Here is an 18,804-nt window from a genome sequence, read left to right on the forward strand (position 1 = left end):
CCACACCAGGCTCCACATGCGCACACCGGGCCTAGAGGATGTGAGGAATCCGGCATCCAAGATGTTGGAGGTTAGAGAAGACTGGCACGCAGGTATGCAGAGGAGGCTAGTTTCCGATGCACCCTCACCTGTACTGCTGCGTGGCGGGAGGGGTGTGTGTGTGTGACGGTGCGGGTGTGTGTGTGGGAGGGTGTTCAAATGAGGGTGGGCAGCCCTGGGCAAGCTGGGCTGGCAGAACGGCATGACCATCTTCATGCCTCCCTCTTAGCTAAGGGATGTCTGGCTTGCACAACTGTCTACGTCCCCATCTTCCAACCTTGGTGTGAGCCAACCACACTTTGCACTGAGGGATCCTCTCTTCTCCACCCTCCCCCACATCTGCAGAGGCCCCACCCCACCCCACCAGGAATTTACCTCTATGGTTTGAGGTCGTTTTTTTGTTTTCAGCAAATCTTTCCCCTGTCCCTTCGGAGCACCAAATGCCGCCCAAACTCTCCAGATAACTGTTCCTGCGTCTCTGAGGCGGGAACTGAAGGCCCAGATTTCCATCTCCGCAGAGGAAGCCAGTGCCTTGGCCCCACCCAGCCATTGTGTCAGACCAGGGTTGTGAGTGTTGAGGGTGGTGGGGAAGGGGATCCCCTGGATCTGTAGAGTGACTTGCTGCTCACTATTCTGTGTTCCCAGTTCCTCGGGAGGCCCCAGCTCTCAGTGTTGCACTGGGAAGCTCCCACAGCGAATGTCCTGGAAGTCAATGCTGGGGGAGAAAGGAGGGAGGGAGACTGGTGGGGGTTGCAGGGGCAAGTTCCTGTCAGATGTTACTCCGTGGGCACACATCAAGACACTGGGAAGAAAAATCAGGTAAGCTTGTATTGAAAGATGGTTTAAACCCCTTCTTGCAGAAAGCCAAAAAACCTAGTCTTTCTAAGGGACCACACAATCTGCCCTATTTCCCAGCTTCTCCCTTCAGGCCTATTCCTACCTTAGGATTTTTGGAGTTCTCCTAATGCCTGAAAATCTTCCCAGAAATCTCCCTGAAGCATTTCTTCATGTTCTCTGGGCAGCTGGAAGGAACCCTCTCAAAGAGGTCTGTTCTGGCTACTCTAAAATTTCAATCCACTGGGCTACCTGGTCAGGTCTTGTCTCAAAAAAAAAAAAAAAAAAAAAAAAAAAAAGAAAGAAAGAAAGAAGAAAAAAAGAAAAAAATGGAAAGGAAAGGAAATCCAGGCTGGAGGTGTGAGCTAGCAGTAGCCCATTAAAGTGGTTTATGAGGCTCCGAGTTCCATCTGAGTGCTGCAGAGTGAAAGAAAGGAAACTAAGGGGGCTACAGAGAAGGCTCAACATTTAGGAACACATCCAAACAGACTTCCCACAGACAGCCTTTTCTAGCCTCCAAGGGCACCAACATGCATAGCACACATACACACACACACAGAGGCACATAACTGGAGATAATCAAGAGGAAGGAAGGAAGGACTGAGAGATGGCTCAGCAGATGAAAGCACTGCTGCTATTCCAGAGGACTCAAGTTCAGTTCTCAGCACCCACATTGGGTGGCTTACCACTGCCTGTCTCTCCAGCTCCTGGGGAATCGAACACCCCTGGCTTCCATGAGCCTCAGTGCTCACATGCACATAGCCATAGAGAGCAAGCACGCACATATGCATACACCCAAATAATTTTATATTGTTAGAAATAAAATCAGAAGCCGGGCGTGGTGACATATGCCTTTAATCCCAGCACTCGGGAGGCAGAGGCAGGCAGATTTCTGAGTTCGAGGTCAGCCTGGTCTACAAAGTGAGTTCCAGGATAGCCAGGGCTACACAGAGAAACCCTGTCTCGGAAAACCAAAATAAATAAATAAATAAATAAATAAATAAAATAAAATCAGGTGCCAGGCATGGTGGCACACACCTTGAATCCCAGCACTTGGGAGGTGGAGGCAGAGGCAGAGGCAGAGGCAGAGGCAGAGGCAGAGGCAGAGGCAGAGGCAGGTGGATCTCTGTGAGTTTGAGGCTAGCCTGGTGTACAGAGCAAATCCCAGGATAGCCAGAGACTCTGTCTATAATAAACAAACAAACAAACAAATAAATAACAAGGGGAGAGGTAAGTAAGAAGGAAATAAATAAAGGGGTAAAAAGAAAGATGGCTGGTACAAGATCCTCCTACTTGTCCAGCAAGCGCTGTACTTTGAGTCATCTCTCAGCCCCAGCATCCCTTTCTCCCTCGTGATCATCCATGTTCCATCCCACATGCTGAATTTACAGACTGGGGCTTTCCTCTTTCTATTACAGGCCACCATCCCAGTGCTTGAGAAGTGTAAGTAGGAGGCAGGGGGATTGTGAGTTCCAGGGCATCCTTCCTAAGCTACAAAGCCAGACTCTTGCCTTAAAACAAACATACAAGCCGGGCGGGCTAGCTGGACTCATTTAGTCTTCAAGCTTCGGTTTGAGTGAGAGACCTTGTATCAATATACATAAGGCAGAGAACAATGAAGACAGACAGCCAATGTCAACCTCTGGCTTCTACACACAGGTGCACTCATGTGCACATGAGACAAAATAGAGTGACAGAGGCAGGTGGGTCTCTGAGTTTGAGGCCAATCTTGGTGTACAGAGTAAATTTCAGGGCAGCCAGGGCCACACAGAGGAACCCTGTCTCACAAAAACAAACAAACCAAAACACATTGTCCTCTGACCTCGATATGTGTACGCTGTGGCACATGCCCCTTCATAAACACAATAATAATAATAAATTAAAAATTGAAGTCTTAAAGGAAAGAAAAAAATAAATTGCAATGCACTATATCATACCATATTATCAAACTTCCTGTGTGTGTGTAAAATGTATACTTTTATGTGTTTGCACGTGCGTGAGTTTCCATGAATTCAGATGCACATGGGTGCACCTGTGTGTAGAAGCCAGAGGTTGATGTGAGCTGTCTGTCTTCATTGGTCTCTAAATTATGTATATTGATATGAGGTCTCTCACTCAAACCGAAGCTTGACAACTAAATGAGTCCAGCTAGCCCATTTACCTGAGAGGTCTCTGCCCCCTAAGAGCCAGGAGCAGCCCTTGCATTAATCTAAACTCAGGTCCTTGCTCTTGTCTAGCAAGCACCTCACTCTGGATTCATCTCTCAGCCCCAACATCTTCCTTCCATAGCAATCATAGGTGTACCATCGCATATGCTGAATTTATGTGCTGTGACTTTTCTCTTTATAGTAGGAAGTAGCCCTGTAGATATTTATCTGTCTTATTTAACAATGTAATGTATCCCAAAAGTCCTGAAATGGTGTCAAGCATATAGTAGGTGCTCAACAGAAGCTTAATGTTTGGTTTGGTTTGGTTTGGTTTTTCCAGACTGGCTTTCAGTGTGCAGCCCTGACTGTCCTGGAACTTATGCTGTTTGACAAACTGGCCTTAAACTCAGTCATGCCACTGCCTCTGCCTCCTGAGTCTTGGGATTAAAGGTATGCACCACTACCATGTGGCTTTTGTTTTGTTTTGAGAGAAGAGTCTCTTTAGGTTGCCAAGTCTGGTCCTGAACTCCCGAGCTCCCACAGTTCTCCTACCCAAGCCTCTCAAATGCTGGGTTCTAACTATATAACCACTACTGACACTCACCACTGCCAGACAGCTGCCTGCCATCTGAGGATCTAAACCAAAACGATTCTCCTTCTCTTATCTTGTTCTTCACAGAGTATCTGTAGTTTGTATTGATCCCATTAGTTTCCCAGTACACCTCACCCTAGAGCCAACCACTCACCCAGCCCCCATCTCTAGACCTTTAAGGAGAAAAAAAAATATTTTCCCCTAAGACTATTGGAGACTCCAGCAAGAAAACTAGACACATTTGTAGTCAAACTAGTCATGTGCTCTTTGTTTTGACTGGAATGTTAGGAGGTCTTGTTGTTATTTTAGTTTTTTTGTTTGTGTGTTTATTGGGGTGAGTTTTTTGTTTTGTCTTATTGTTTAGTTTTGCTGCTTACAAAGTAACATTTTGGGCTGGAGAGTTGATTCAGCAATTGATAAAGAGCACCCGGCTGCTCTTCCAAAGGACTGGGGTTCAATTCCTTTTTTTTTTTTTTTTTGTGGTTTTTCGAGACAGGGTTTCTCTATAGCCCTGGCTGTCCTGGAACTCACTTTGTAGACCAGGCTGGCCTCGAACTCAGAAATCCACCTGCCTCTGCCTCCCGAGTGCTGGGATTAAAGGCGTGTGCCACCACTCCCGGCTTGGGGTTCAATTCCTAGCATCTACATGGCAACTCAAAACTGATCCAGTTTGGGTGGATCTGGCACCCTCACACAGATAAACATGCAGATAAAACACCAATGCACATAAAACAAAAGTAAATTTTGCCAGGCAGTGATAGCGCAAGCCTTTAATCCCAGCATGAAGGAAGCAGAGGCAGGCAGATCTCTGTGAGTTTGAGGCCAGCCTGGTCTACAGAGCTACAGCCACAGGCTGTACAAAGCAATCCTGTCTCAAAAGAAAAAACAAAACAAGTAACATGAGGAAACTGAGGCAGGAAGATACTGCCAAACTGCCACCAGAGTCTAAGTGTTTCAGGTGTGGCTCTGGCAGGCAAAAAGAACCCATCCTGGCAGAGATGTAGGCAGCCCTGTGTCTCCCAAGCTCCCATCAGGCAGAGATGTAGGCAGCCCTGTGTCTCCCAAGCTCCCATCAGGCAGAGATGTAGGCAGCCCTGTGTCTCCCAAGCTGTGGTACGGAGGCTTTCCCACTGGCATCCAGAGACCTTTATGCTCCCTCTCCAGCTCTTCTAAAGTACTCCTCTTACAATCATCACGACAGTATGATTGGACTGGAAAGATGACTCAGTGGTTAAGAGCATTTGCTACTCTTGGAAGGGATCCAGGTTCAGTTCCTAGCACCCACATGGTGGCTTACAAACTCCTTGAACCTCCAGTTCCAGGAAATCCAATGCCTCTTCCGGCCACCTGCCATACATGTAGTATAAACAGAGACATGAAGGTAAAACACATATATGCATAGTGAATAAAAATAACAATAACCAGCCAGGCATGGTGGTGCATGCCTTTAATCCCAGCACTTGGGAGGCAGAGGCAGGTGGATTTCTAAGTTCGAGACCAGCCTGGTCTACAGAGTGAGTTCCAGGACAGCCAGGGCTATACTGAGAAACCCTGTCCCAAAAAATAAAACGAACAAACAAACAAACAAAAAAAACAGAAACAACTGCACAAAGTTGTCCTCTGACCTCCACATGCATACATGCATGCTGTGGCACGTATCTGCCCCTGAGTGTGCGCACTCACACACACAGAAATAATATAGATAACTGTAGCCTCCCCTCCCCCAGCCTTAATGGTTCCACTGTTTACACCTGGATGGAGCTTGCCGCTCAATCGTTCTGCCACGCCCACTGCTGGAGCCTGCCGCTTTCCTGTTCCGAAGCCATCACGTGGTCACCCTGCTACTGGATTCCAAGATTATTTGGCGTGAATCGGGCCCCCTTCCCCTGCTTCATAACTGCATGCAGAATAGTAAAATTGAGCTTTGATCAGAATGTCTGTCTTAGCTGCATCCTTTTCTTGCCCGCCTAGCCCTTCTTCTCTTCCAGGTTTCCAAAATGCCTTTCCAGGCTAGAACCCAGGCTGTGATCTGCTGGCCCGACACAACAGATAACATTATTATTAAGATGTTTTAAAAGATAACATGAGGCTTCAGGGGCCAGAGGTGAAAGGTTATGCTTTAAAAGTAATGTATTTGGCCAGGCATGAAGATGCACTCTGGAGGCACAGGAAGGCGGATCTCTTTGAATTCAAGGCCAGCCTGGTCTACATTGTAAATTCCAGGGCAACCAGGGCTCTGTAGAGAAACCTTGTCCAAAAAAGAAAAAAAAAAAAAGGCTGGTGTTTGCTGTCAGGGTGAAGAGGGTGAACCTGTGATAGTCTTCAATGTCACCTTGAGTAGATTTAAAATTACCCAGGAACCATACTGTTTGGTTCTGTTTGCATCTGTGAGAGTGTTTTCCAGGGAGGTTAGATTTTTTTTGGAGGACACGCCCACCCTGAATGTAGATAGCTTTACTCTATGGGCTGGGATTCTGGACTGAATTTTTTAAATGAAGAAAGCCAGTTGAGCATTAACACCCGTTTCTGTCTGCCTCTTGAGAGGGTGGATACAGGGGACCAGCCTTGCTGTCACAATGGATCTGTCCTGTCGCTTGAACCATGAAGCCGAATGCATCTTTTCCCTTTAATCTGTTTCTTCTGAGACATGTGGTCACAGAAAGGAGACGGGTTGGTATCCAGTGCATGCACGGACCAAGGTTATGAAAGCAGGCATCGGATCTGCTGACAGTGTCTTACACACGCTAGTGTTCTGCCACAGGTCTACACACCAACTCTTCTCAGTCTCACTATGTAGGCCTCGGCTGTCCTTGAACTGCAGATTCTCCTGCCTCAGCTTCCAAAGTGCCGAGATTACAAGCACATACCATCATGCCAGCTAGCAGTTTCTTACAAAGCAAAGCATGGTATGACCTGGCCGGACTACCTAGCCCACAAACAGTGGGAATGCTGATAGCTGTTTTCTCTCTTCCTTCTGCTTTTGCCTGGAAGGTCTTCCAGGAGCTGCTTCAGTGAGGGTCAAGCCTTTACTTCCTGTGGTTGTCTACTTTATCTCCCAGGAGGAAGGATAAAGCAGGGATGTCCCCTGGTGACCACTGTGTCCCTTTCCAAAGAAGAAAAGTTCTGCTGGCATAGGCATTTGTGTTCTTCCTAAGGCTATAAGGTTAATGACCTGTGACCATTATGCTGCCTTAATAGAAGTTCTAGACTTACAGGTTAAGAGTGTAGCTCAATAGATTGGTGCTTGCCTAGTATGCACAAGGCCATGGGTTCCATCTCCAGCAGTTAAACAAAACAAAAAGTTTTCCCCCAAATTGTATACACACACATTGACATAATTTTTTTTTTGCAATCTACTTTAATAAGCATTCAGTCTCTCCTCTTACCTACCACCCACCAGGGGTAGTGGAATAGAAAGGTTACTAGGATATGGGGGATGTTTAGCCATAGTTCTTTGGGGATGAGCTCGGTCTCCTTGAGCAGCTGCAGACCAATCCTCTAGGCAAGGCAGATACCACATCTGAACCAGAAGCTGAACTTCAATCTGGAAGAAACAGAAAGGCTTGCCAACCGGCCTGTGGCTGGGCCACGGAAACAGCAAGCTGCTGGCAGGAACACAAGCAGTTCTCTGGCGAGTTTCTCTCGTCTTTACCACAAGTTGAGCTCGATAATGCTACGTAAGGTGAACCAATACGTGCCTATCATTAGCTAAGACTAGCGAGGCAGCGCAAACCAACCAGAGCTCAGCGCTCGTCTCCCACTGTCTGTGGGGTCACATTTATACTCTTCCACCACGTGTCCTTTTACGTGGCTGCTACATCCAAACATCCTTTCACCTGTGTCTGCTTCAAGAAAACATTCTTTCATGTGTTTGCTTTAGCAAGACATTCTTTGTGTGCCCCAGCAAAACATCATTTGACATAACTGACTTTCCAAACAAACCAGAAGTTTCCACGTCATATATAGATATATCTTTTTTTTTTTTTTTTTTTTTTTTGAGACAGGGTTTCTCTGTATAGTCTTGGCTGTCCTGGAACTCACTTTGTAGACCAGGCTGACCTCGAACTCAGAAATCCGCCTGTCTCTGCCTCCCAAGTGAATATATCATTTTTTTAATGCCGAGTGTGTAAATAAAGCATGCCTTTAATCCAGCACTCAGGTGGAGCTCTTTGAGTCTGAAGCCAGCCTGGTTTACAGGGTGAGGAGAGCCAGACCATGCAATCCAACCAATATGAAAAGAAATGTCTTGGTGCTGGGGATAGACCTTAGTGGTAGCATATGTGAGGTCCTAGGTTCCGGCCAGGACCTTAATTTCATAGTATGTCTTATTCATAATCATATAAAACTGGAAGCAGCAACCAAGATATCTTTCCACATATGAATAGATAATAAACACATTGCTGGACTTCAACAGATGGGATGTTATTTAACTGATAAAAAGAAATTAATTATCAGACAACTGTGATACTGTGGAAGCTGAAACAGGAGGCTCTCCAGCTCAAGAGTAGCCTTGACTGTATAGTTATACTGTCTCAAGAGCAAACAAACAAAAATGGTCTAACCACAAAAGTTAAGAATTTAGTTGTACATGGTAACACTAGGCTGGCCTTTAATCCCAGCAATCACAAGGCAAGACACATGGATCTCTGTGAGTTCAAGACCAGTCTGGTCTACATAACAAGTTCCAGGAAACCAGAGCTATAAGAGACTCTGCCTTGAGAGTAAAACAATAATAAAAAATGAAAATTAAGAACATATTTCTAAATCAAAGATGGTTATCTAAGCCAGGTATGGTAGTCTATGCTTGCAATCCCAGTACTCAGATGGCAAAAGAATTTTTTTAAAGATTTATTTATTATATGTGAGTACACTGTAGCTGTCTTCAGACAATGTAGAAGGGGGCGTCAGTTCTCATTACGGATGGTTGTGAGCCACCACCATGTGGTTCCTGGGATTTGAACTTCAGAGGAGCAGTCAGTGCTCTTAACTGCTGAGCCATCTCCTCAGCCTGGCAAAAGACTTTTAAGTTCTAGTCCAGTCTGGGCTATATGAGACTCTATCGCAAAATAACAATAAAAATAAATAATAAGTGAGATGGACATACATATATATACATACACGCAAGCTCTAAAAGACAAATGTATCACGAATTGAGCAATAAAATAAAATATGATGGACTGTAACTCAAAATATAAAACAAATATCCATGAGTCCATAGGGATATCAGTAATATAAATTAATGTGTAAATTATGTATTAGTGGGAACAAACATCCACTACAAAAGACTTCCATGTATGTGTTCTGTTTTCACGGAGGGGATAAATAGCTGTCCCCCATTTTTTGTTTTATTTTTATTTTACTCTATTTATTTATTTATTTATTTAGGTTTTTTGAGACGGGTATTTTGTTTTTTAAAAAAGATTTTTAAAATATTTATTCCTGTCTATGTATGTATACATGTGCATGCAGTATCTGTAGAGGCCAGAAGGGGGCACCAAATATCACTAGTAATTTGTCAGTTGCTTTGTGGTTGCTGAAAATGAAATTAGATTCTCTGAAGGGGTGGGAGTGTGTGTGGGGGGGTAGAATAACTCATGCCTTTAATATCAGCACTCAGGATGCAGAAGCAGGTGAATCTCTGAGTTCGAGGCCAGCCTAGTCTTCAGGGTGAGTTCCAGTACAGCCAGGGCTACACAGAGGAACCCTGTCTCAAAACAAAGCAACAAAACTGGGTCCTGTGAAAGATCAGCCACTTGCTCTTATTTGCTGCCTTTAATCCCAGCACTTGGGAGACAGAGGCAGGCAGATTTCTGTGAGTTTGAGGTGAGCCTGGTCTACAGAGTGAGTTCCAAGACAGCCAGGGCTACACAGAGAAACTCTGCCTTGAGAAAGAATAAAAATTACTTAAAAAAAAACCAAAACAAACAAATAAACAAACAAAAAAAACCTTAAAATCTGTCAATCTCTTGGGCATCTGGTATTAAAGACAGAAAGTGTCACCCAGTAATGCTGAATGTTAAGCACCCAGGGGGACTTAGTGAAAGAATGTGGGGGTCCACCTGCAGAGTTCTTCTGGTTCAGGGAGTTTCCAGTGAGACTGGATGTATTTCTAAGTTCTCAGGCACTACTGCTGCTATAGCCACCATACTTTTGAGAACCCTAGGCTTTAAGCTCAGGGTGTGAAGCCAAGTGTGGTGTCACCCAGTAGGGCAGCAGGCTGGAAATCTTCAGCACTCCACATGCTGAGGCAGGAGGATTTTGAGTTTGAGGCTCCTAAAGGCTACACACAGCAAAGTTGTCTGGCAAACAACCTAAGACTCAGATCTGCCTCTCTCCCACCCCCAAGCTTCTAGAGTTTCCAGTATCGTGAAGTAGGGAAATTAACCACTAGCTAAGAACAATAGGAATGTTTTTGAGGTATTCCTAAAAATAGGTATGTTTGAGGAACAAAGTAGAATGAGGCTGAATAGGGACAACTTGAAAAGCCATCAGAAGATGCTCAACCTGACCTGAACGTCACCAAAGAAAGCTGCGGGGACCTCGGGGAAGTGGGAAGAGTTCTGTCAACTCCAGACTTCCCAGTAAATTACTGAGCGTGTAACACAAGGGCAACCTCTCCTTTGGAGTATGTCCCACAGATATTATCTCATTTTACAAGGGGTTCCTGAGAAGATAAGAAACTTGCCCACGGTCATCTATATAGTAGGAAGGAAAATATAAACCGGAATTCAGCGCTAAGCAGGGTAGTTGACTCAGGTGAGCCCTCTGCTTCTTCCTGCCGCCCAAATGACGCCACCTAAACTCCTACCTTCTTTCTCCAAGCTTTCTCTTTAAGCTCTTTTCCAGCCTCCCCCCCCCCCGGGCTCTTTCATAATTATTCATACGAATGAAGCAAGGACAAGAAACAAGTCTGTTTCTGTAACCTAAGCCTCGCTGAGGAGGAGATGGAAATCCTTGTCTTGACCTGCCCGGCCTCCTCTAGGTCATTGTGACGATCAAGAGCTTAATAAGATCAAGGTTTTGTTTTTTTTTTTTTTTTTCCCCTGGCTGGCCTTCAGGCCTCCCTCCCTGGGCGCCCGCAGCTGGCCACACCCTGGTACTAGACCCTACAGTTTACTCGGCCTTAGGGGATGGGTGCTGTCCAGCAGGTGTGTACCATCGCCCCGGCGGGCGGGACTGCAGTTTCCGGACTATCCTGGCATCCGAACAGCGCTGGGCGTGTCTGCGGTCAGGCAAACCCCAAACAGAGATGACCTGGGATTGAGGACGATCGCAGAGAGCCCGCCACCCACAGGAGTCGCTGCCCAACCCTCCGCGCTCAGCCTCTGCATCCCGGCCCACCCCAGTTCCTGGACAGTGATTAACAAAAACAAAAACCAAAAACATCTCCCCGCCTCCGGCACCCTCCCAATGCCAGGCCTGGGAGCCGGGGCGAGGAGAGTTAACCCAACCCGTTTTAGTTGAGGCCGAGGGCCCGGCCGATGGCAGCGCCTCCCATTGGCTGCTGAGCCGGCTCTTCGCTGATTGGCTGAGGCGCTCGGCTGCAGCTCTTGGAGAGTCCCCATTGGCGCTGCGTTCCAAGGACCCGAGAGTGGCCGCCCGGCCTCTGCAGACTACCTCGGGTAAAGGTGCTCTAGCTCCCGCAGCTACTTTGCCACGCTTATTCTTAGCCGGAATCCTAACTTCTTTCACAACCCTCCTCTCGCTGTTGTCGAGCCACCTTCGGCTTTTCCCTCTGATTCTTTTTCTGTTGTTGCTTTTCTTTTTCCTGCTTCTCCAGCTACCATTTCGTAACTCCGTTTTCCTAAGATACGCTCTGGTACCCCCATCCTAGGCATTCCCACCTGCCAGCTTCTAACTTCTGCTCCTCCCTGATCTCAGTTCCCTTGTCAACAGGGCCTTGTTGCCATACCCTACTACACTCCTCTTTCTTTCCTTTTGCTACCTTCTGATCCCCAAACTCCCTCTAACCTCACTTGACTTCTTGACATTTGACCCAGACAATTTAGCTCTCTTAAATTTCTACCTGTTGCAGCCTGGGCTTCAAAGAGCCAGGTGTTGTTCATATCCATCCCTGCTTTCTGAAGCTGTTTCTACCTTTACCATGGACTTCTTAATGAGTGGTGTAGCAGCCTGTGGAGCCTGTGTGTTCACCAATCCCTTGGAGGTTGTGAAGACCAGAATGCAATTGCAGGGAGAACTGCAGGCCCCAGGCACCTACCAGCGCCACTACCGAAACGTCTTCCACGCCTTCTTCACCATTGGCAAGGTGGATGGCCTAGCTGCCCTGCAGAAGGGCCTGGGCCCTGCGCTCTTGTACCAGTTCTTGATGAATGGCATCCGACTGGGCACCTACGGGCTGGCAGAGTCTCGGGGTTACCTGCACACTAATGAAGGCACCCACAGTCCTGTCCGCAGCGCCGCAGCTGGGGCCCTTGCTGGGGTCATGGGAGCATATCTGGGAAGCCCAATCTACATGGTAAGAAGAGGGGTCTGTCTGGTCTGGGGCTTTCAGAAAAGACTTTTGGCAGAGGGTGGGAGCCTGCCCTTTACAAAGGCATTGGTGACAGGGTGCTGTGCCCCATAAGCAGAAAATGGCACAGGAAAATGCTGGCAAGCTTCAAGGCCTTCTGATCTGCCTTATACACAGACACCCAACAGACTCTGCAATGTGTTGATGAAGATTACAGACTTAGCGTAAGGAGAACTCCTTTGAGTTGGGGTGTCATTTGTTTGTTGAGGCAGGGTCTCCCTATATTGTAGTATCAACACTTGCTCTTGTAGCCCAGCCTGGCTTCTAACTACAGTCCACCCTGAGTCTTCTCAGTGCTTCAGTTAACAGGTATGCATCCTAGCGGTATGCATTCAACTGAACTTTGAATCACACTTCCTAGCACTCATTGTTGCCATGTTGATAAGACAGGAATAATTATAGACTCTTGTGAAGTTGCTGAGAGGACTGAAGGAGACACATGAGATGTACATATGAAGGGTTCATATAGATCCCGGCAGATGGTGGGCATCTGACAATATTCCTCTCTTCTCTTCTCTTCTCTTCTCTTCTCTTCTCTTCTCTTCTCTTCTCTTCTCTTCTCTTCTCCTCTCCTCTCCTCTCCTCTCCTCTCCTCTCCTCTCCTCTCCTCTCCTCTCCTCTCCTCTCCTCTCCTCTCTCTCTCTCTCCTCTCTCTCTCTCCCCTCTCCCCCTCTCCTCTCTCTCCTCTCTTTCCTCTCTCTCCTCTCTCTCCTTTCTCTCCCCTCTCTCTTTCCCTCTTTTCCCTTGATACAGGCAGAGCCTGGCTATATGACCCAGGCTAATGGGAAACTCACTAGGAACCCAAGCTGGCGTGAAGCTCTTGCTCCTCCTTGCCTGTGCCACCCAGATGCTCTGATTACCAATATGTGCCACCATGCCCAGTGCAGCTTTTACTGTCTTATTCCTGGGGCTGACTTTGTGTAGAAGGATGAGGAATCTGAGAAACAGGCGTCACGAAGTGTAGGTCAGGAAAGTCCCGGGCATCACAGAATTGTACACACTCTCACAACTTGCTCCTGTGAGTTATCAGATGGTGAAGGGCTGGAAGCCTGGATCCAGAGAGGGTTGGTGTCCTGCTCAAGGTCACACAGCTGTTCGTTACTGGGACTAGGCCAGGCTTAGTGAGCCAAGGAGATGATCTTACAGGAGCGCCAACTTGGTCTCACTCCTAGTGTATGAGATTTGAGGACAAAGGCATCTTCAAAAATCAGCTGAATTTGTGCCCTTAGGGTAGTCTTGACAGGGAGGCTGGTGGAGGTGGCAGCTGGAGATCTGATCTGGAATGGGAGCTGGCATAAGAGGCAAGGCATCCAGAACTTTCCTAACATGAAGTCTTAGGAAATATTACCATTCTCCGATCTCCACTCCCCACCCCCAGCCCCAAGGGAAGTAGGATGTGAAGGGGGCGGGGCATCTTGCAGGCCTAAGAGATCCGTCCCCTGGGACTGCAGCCAAGGGACAGAGCCTCATGACCAATTTGTTAAGTGGGAAAAACAGTAATTACCAGATTAAAAGAATATATTCATTGCTTAATACCCTAGAGGAAGTGTGAGTGAGGGCTTTGGGTGTTTTGGTCTCCATGGTGGGAAAGTGACCCCTGGGACACAGGCTGTGATACTTTCTTGTCTCCAGGTGAAGACACACCTACAGGCACAGGCAGCCTCTGAAATTGCTGTAGGGCACCAGTATAAGCATCAGGTGAGGGTTCCCCAAACCACTGGAGCACCCGACCATCTCCCCCCATTTTTCCCTAACTTTCTGCCTATAGCTGGCAGCTCCATCTAGCCACTGCTTTGCCCGACCCCATCAAGCCCCGCTCGGTCAGACCCTAGAGCCCGTCCTCACCCTCATATCCCTTGTGCCTCAACTCTCCTGCACCTGTTTATCCTGCCCCGTTCTCTTGACCTGCTGAGGTCCTCCATTCCATACCTCCAGCCTGAACTCTGGGTTGGTGAGTATCAGCAGACACCTGAGGGCCCCTACACTGGACTTGCTGTCTGGACAACAGGTGCATAGCACTTGTCAGCTTTAGCAGGAGGCAGTCGCTGATGCTGGGGTGACTGAACCTCAACCACATGGTCTTCCCCCCCAGGGCATGTTTCAGGCACTAACCGAGATTGGCCAGAAACATGGTCTAGTGGGGTTGTGGCGTGGGGCCGTGGGCGGCCTGCCCAGAGTTGTCATCGGCTCCTCTACCCAGCTGTGCACCTTCTCATCTATCAAGGACCTCTTGAGCCAGTGGGAGGTACTTCCTGGGAACGGGTGGGGCCATCCCTGGAATGGGAAACAAGGGTGGAAAAAGGGAGGTGGGCCCTGGTTCAAAAGTGAGGGAGCTATAGGAGGACTCGAGGATCAGTGATCCCTTAGGATGCTGCCATCATCTCCTAACAGAAGGGGTACCTGAGCCCTCTGGACACTCCTTCAGTTATCACTGTGTTATCTCTGATGGTATGGAAGCTCCCAGAATTACCAGTTGTGTTCCCAGGGCAGTGCTCATCCTGCCCTAAAGTTAAACAACTGTGTGGTTGATAAAAAAAAAAAAAAAAACAAACCAAACAAACTTTATCTTTCTTATAGATCTTCCCTCCCCAGAGCTGGAAGGTGGCTCTGGCCGCTGCCATGGTGAGTGGTGTCGCCATAGTCGTGGCAATGACACCCTTTGATGTAGCCAGCACAAGACTTTATAACCAACCCACTGATACTCGAGGCAAGGTAAGGAAGTACTGCAGGGTCCAGGCTGACAGGGAGAGCTGGGGGTGGGCAAGCAGATCCTCAGATGCTGCCTGGAAAGGTGTCTGGCCCCGGCGGGCTCTGACATGCACCTCCTGTGCTCTCCCTTCCTCTCTGACGTGCTCCAGGGCCTCATGTACCGGGGGATCTTGGACGCTCTGCTGCAGACAGCGCGGACAGAGGGCTTTTTTGGCATGTACAAGGGTATAGGTGCCTCCTATTTTCGCCTCGGCCCCCACACTATTCTCTCCCTCTTCTTCTGGGATCAGCTGCGCTCCTTTTACAACACATATGCTAAATAACAATCACTCTCTTGTAACTCCAGATCAACACTCTTTGGGCACCTCTGCCTCTACTTCCTATCACAGTGACTGCTGACAGATTGACCTCTCAATGCCCCTAAGGGGGACAGCCACGCCCACTCCTCTGTTCTCCTAGGGTTGAGTCACTGAGTGGGTCTTGCTTTAAATTTTTCCACAAATCCCCCGATATATTTCATACCCATCTCAGGGTTGAATCAGTCACTCCAAAGTATATTTCTACTGCCATTCTTGGGTTCCCCCCAACTCCCTGCTCCTATACACAGCTTTAACTCCCCCCCCTTCCAAGACCAAAGGGAACTGGGAGACCCAGGTGTCCTCTTAGATTTGAAGGCACAGAAATTATGTTCTTCATAAAGCAAGTTTATTTCTGCAGAGGAAGTGTCTTATGTTTACATCCAGGGAAGAAGCAGAAAGAAACTCCCCCTCTCAGAACTGGGTCCCCGAGTCCTCAGTAGCACGTTGTGTCTCAACGATCTTTACTGGGGACCAAAGAGGTTGGGATCATGAAGAGTCAAACTAGTTACCAGCTGTTCAAAGTTACTCAGGCTCCAAGGTGGACATGACAGATTTTCAGGGCCAAGAGACCTGCTGTGACACCTTAGGGTAAGGGAATAGAGGGAGAAGGAAAATGGTCCGGCTTGAGGTTTGCAAGATCACACTTCCTATCCCCCAGAAGACCTGACCCTCCTCCCCCAAAGCCTGTGGCTTATTTCTGCTTCCTTGAAGGAATTTGACCCACCCAACTTAATTGTCGTGGGGACCCAATTGGGAGGTTCCCACCCGCTCTTTCGTCCTTACGGGGGCTGATTGAAGGTGAGCAAAAGATCAGTCTGATACTGGGGCAGCCGCAGCAAGGCCTGATGCAGTGTGACATCCTTTGCTACCTAAAGGGATCAGAATCAGCATGCTTACCAGGATACCTGGAGTTATCCCTCCCCGACTCCAGGGCGTCCCATTCGCCATAGCCCTCACCTGCTGGTTTTCTTTAGCTACCTGCTGCTTGCCAGAAAGGGACCAGGCATCCTGACAGCAGCCTCTCAGGGATAAGTTCTCCAAACAGAGAGGCTGCACAGATAGCACGTGCACAGCCCTAGCCCCCTGCACCCGGCCAACGTCCTCAAAATGGTACCTGGCATGGGAGGAACAGTGGTAAGGAGGAGCATGTCTGAATAACCCAGCCCCACCCTCGAGCCTGGTCTGCTATTGCCCTTGGGAGTTTTCGTCCTGAATAACCGTCCAGCCACAGACCCCGCCCACTTTCTCGGCTCCCGGCCTCCCGTTGGCTAGCTTTCTCACCGCGCAGCCGCTTCGCCCTGCACGTGGGCCTGCAGCTCCAGAAGTTCTATGATCAGACTCTGGTCGGTCACAGGATGGCAGAAAACTTCTTGGTTGTCTGGCACCGGTCGGAGGTCACTGGAGAGGGACAGGGAACCCTCTTGTCTCTGGCTTTTTCCCATAACCCACCCGATCGGCCTCCGGGGAGGCTGGCTTTCTCACCTCACATCAATGGCCCCTGTAGGGAGGATGGCGGAGAAGGCGCCTCCGAACAGTGGACAGTTTCTGTTGGGCTCCATAGATCTAGTACTTGAGTCTGGACATTAGCGAGGTTTTAAAGAAACCTACATGAGCCTTTGAGACATCATTTCCCCTGGTGTTCCCGGAGCACCCACTACCTCCTCCCGTCCTACTAAGCAATGGGACCTTTAAGATCTGGTCACGCCCTGCGAGCACGCTGACCAATCGGCGCCCGCGCTTCGGGGGCGGGGCTATCCTTGGGGGCTAGTCTCTGAAGCCCGGCTCTTTGGAAAGACCCAGGACCGCTGGGGTCTGCTTTGCAGTTGTACTTGAGTTTAGGGTTGGTGATGCTAGTGATGGGTTAATCCCTCGTGCCCACTTGCTCCTTCATTGTAAAGGAGTTATACCTTCTAAGAAGGTCACTTGAGACCGCCCTTAAGGACAGTTGTTCAGTTAAAGGGCGGGTTGTGGGACCACTTGACTCCAGTGGAGCGACAACCAGACCACTAACTCCAGGATCTAATGCTGGGACTTGGGGAAACAACAGGCCCAGGTGTGGGTCTAGGTTAAGATTCAGACCTCAAGCCTTGATACCTAACCCGAGGATTACGGTTCTAATCCCCTCAAATCTTCCCCTAGGGAGGGCAAGGGGAAGCTCTCTCCCACACCTGAGCCAAAGCACAGATTAAACTATTGTTTTTCCTTTACGGATTTTTAGAGTGTTCTTTTTAAGTATTTGTTCAACTTTTATCCTCCCAGTTAATTTCTCCATTCATCCTTGATCTCTTGCACCTGGCAAAGTGTTTGGCACATAATAGGCCTGGTGGTATACTGCTGCACTGCGGGATGAATCTAGATGCCTGGAGTCCATGAGGCCACCCATGCTCTCATGGATTTTACACCCAGCTGAGAACCGGGCAAAGAGGTTGATTCTCACCTCGACCAATGAACCCTCATAATTTACTGAATTGGAGGCAAGGGTCACGTGCCTCAGAGTGCAGCTCATTTCCTTCGTGAGCCTGACAATACAAAAGTCCACCTCGCCAAGGTGTAAAAGTACCAGTGGAACTCGCTTTGCGTCTTGAAGTTTGATTTACAGAGCTCTTGGGGGCATCCTAGAGATGTTCTAGCCGGGACATAGGTGTAGAAACTTAGCACAGTGTGTACTCTAGGAAATGCAAATATGCAAGGGGGAGGGCAGGCAGATGGAGTCAGGGAGTTGTGAAGATGGTTAAGGATGGAGGATTTTGCTTGTCCACTTACTGTTTGCAATGCTAGGGATTGAGCCCAGGGGCCTCTACCATTAGATTCTCTCTCTCCTTCTCCCTCTCCCTCCCTCCCGTAACTGAACCTTAGCCTCTTAAGTGTACTCAGTATGTGCCCCCACCCCGGCTATCCTGGAACTCACTCTGTAGACCAGGCTGGAGTCGAATTCAGAAATTCTGCCTGCCTCTGCCTCCCGAGTGCTGGGATTAAAGGCGTGCGGTGACTCCTTCTTACTGTAGGCATCTGGCTTCTCTCTGAACTTTTCCTCATCTCTAAAGCACTGTTAGGAGTGAAGTGTGGCCACGTGTGGTGGCTCACGCCACATGGCACATCCAGCACTGAAGAGACAAAAGCAGTCAGATCTGTAGTTTGAGACCAGCCTGTTTCTTGTTTCTACATAGTGAGTTGCAGGTCAGCTAGGGTTATATATTGAGACCCTTCCTCAGGCAAGAGAAGGAGGGAGGGAGGGAGGGAGAGAAGAGACAAGATGTGGGTGTGCTTGATCAATCTGTTTCGGGGGGGGGTATCCTGTAACTAGTTTACTCTGTAAGAGAAGGGGTGCAGCCCCCATGGAATAGAAGGAGCTGGCCATGAACGTCTCTCCATGTAGACCTTTCTGTCTCTCCTCCTCACCAGGAGCAACAACAGCTTGAATAGCTTTGTACACAGTCAGGCAGATCAGAAATCCTTGGGTAGGGACCTCCAAGGACATAAATGCTATTAACAAGTTCATAACACTAAGTACCAGGAATGGAGCCCTGTAATGAGCCAGAGGGAGGAGAAAGTTTCTTCAGCTTTCCTCTTAGGATTTCCTGGCGCACCTCA

At 48.4% G+C, this 18,804-nt stretch overlaps 2 protein-coding genes and 1 long non-coding RNA gene across 11 annotated transcripts; 2 read left to right on the forward strand and 1 right to left on the reverse strand.

Moving 5' to 3' along the window:
• The first annotated feature begins 40 nt into the window (after positions 1-40).
• On the forward strand, positions 41-5,546 carry Gm32273 (predicted gene, 32273). 2 transcript variants are annotated; one of them, NR_168012.1, is made up of 5 exons: positions 41-92; positions 448-592; positions 685-858; positions 3,361-3,470; positions 5,340-5,546. It is a non-coding gene; the product is annotated as a predicted gene, 32273 (long non-coding RNA). The 2 variants fall into 2 exon arrangements; NR_168013.1 differs by lacking the exon at positions 3,361-3,470 and having other exon boundaries at positions 448-858.
• A 5,603-nt stretch (positions 5,547-11,149) lies between these two features.
• Slc25a35 (solute carrier family 25, member 35) lies at positions 11,150-15,570 on the forward strand. Of its 5 annotated transcripts, none has more exons than XM_006534275.4 (6): positions 11,150-11,234; positions 11,807-12,091; positions 13,778-13,843; positions 14,238-14,390; positions 14,723-14,857; positions 15,004-15,570. In XM_006534275.4, the coding sequence occupies exons 2-6, from the start codon at positions 11,942-11,944 to the stop codon at positions 15,175-15,177; spliced, it is 678 nt and encodes a 225-aa protein (XP_006534338.1). In that variant the 5' UTR covers positions 11,150-11,234; positions 11,807-11,941; the 3' UTR covers positions 15,178-15,570. The 5 variants fall into 5 exon arrangements, with proteins under 5 accessions (XP_006534338.1, XP_006534339.1, XP_006534336.1 ...); XM_006534276.3 differs by having other exon boundaries at positions 11,159-11,240; XM_006534273.3 differs by having other exon boundaries at positions 11,159-11,234; positions 11,648-12,091.
• On the reverse strand, positions 15,538-18,239 carry Rangrf (RAN guanine nucleotide release factor). 4 transcript variants are annotated; one of them, NM_001285441.1, is made up of 5 exons: positions 18,122-18,239; positions 16,495-16,611; positions 16,171-16,327; positions 15,997-16,082; positions 15,538-15,795 (listed from the first exon to the last, which is right to left on the reverse strand). In NM_001285441.1, the coding sequence occupies exons 1-5, from the start codon at positions 18,220-18,222 to the stop codon at positions 15,675-15,677; spliced, it is 582 nt and encodes a 193-aa protein (NP_001272370.1). In that variant the 5' UTR covers positions 18,223-18,239; the 3' UTR covers positions 15,538-15,674. The 4 variants fall into 4 exon arrangements, with proteins under 4 accessions (NP_001272370.1, NP_001272371.1, NP_001272372.1 ...); NM_001285442.1 differs by lacking the exon at positions 18,122-18,239 and adding an exon at positions 16,696-16,909 and having other exon boundaries at positions 16,192-16,327; NM_001285443.1 differs by lacking the exon at positions 18,122-18,239 and adding an exon at positions 16,696-16,909 and having other exon boundaries at positions 15,997-16,073.
• Positions 18,240-18,804: the final 565 nt, after the last annotated feature.

This window comes from Mus musculus, chromosome 11 (assembly GCF_000001635.26).
Source record: "Mus musculus strain C57BL/6J chromosome 11, GRCm38.p6 C57BL/6J".
NCBI classification, from domain to species: Eukaryota; Metazoa; Chordata; class Mammalia; order Rodentia; family Muridae; genus Mus; species Mus musculus.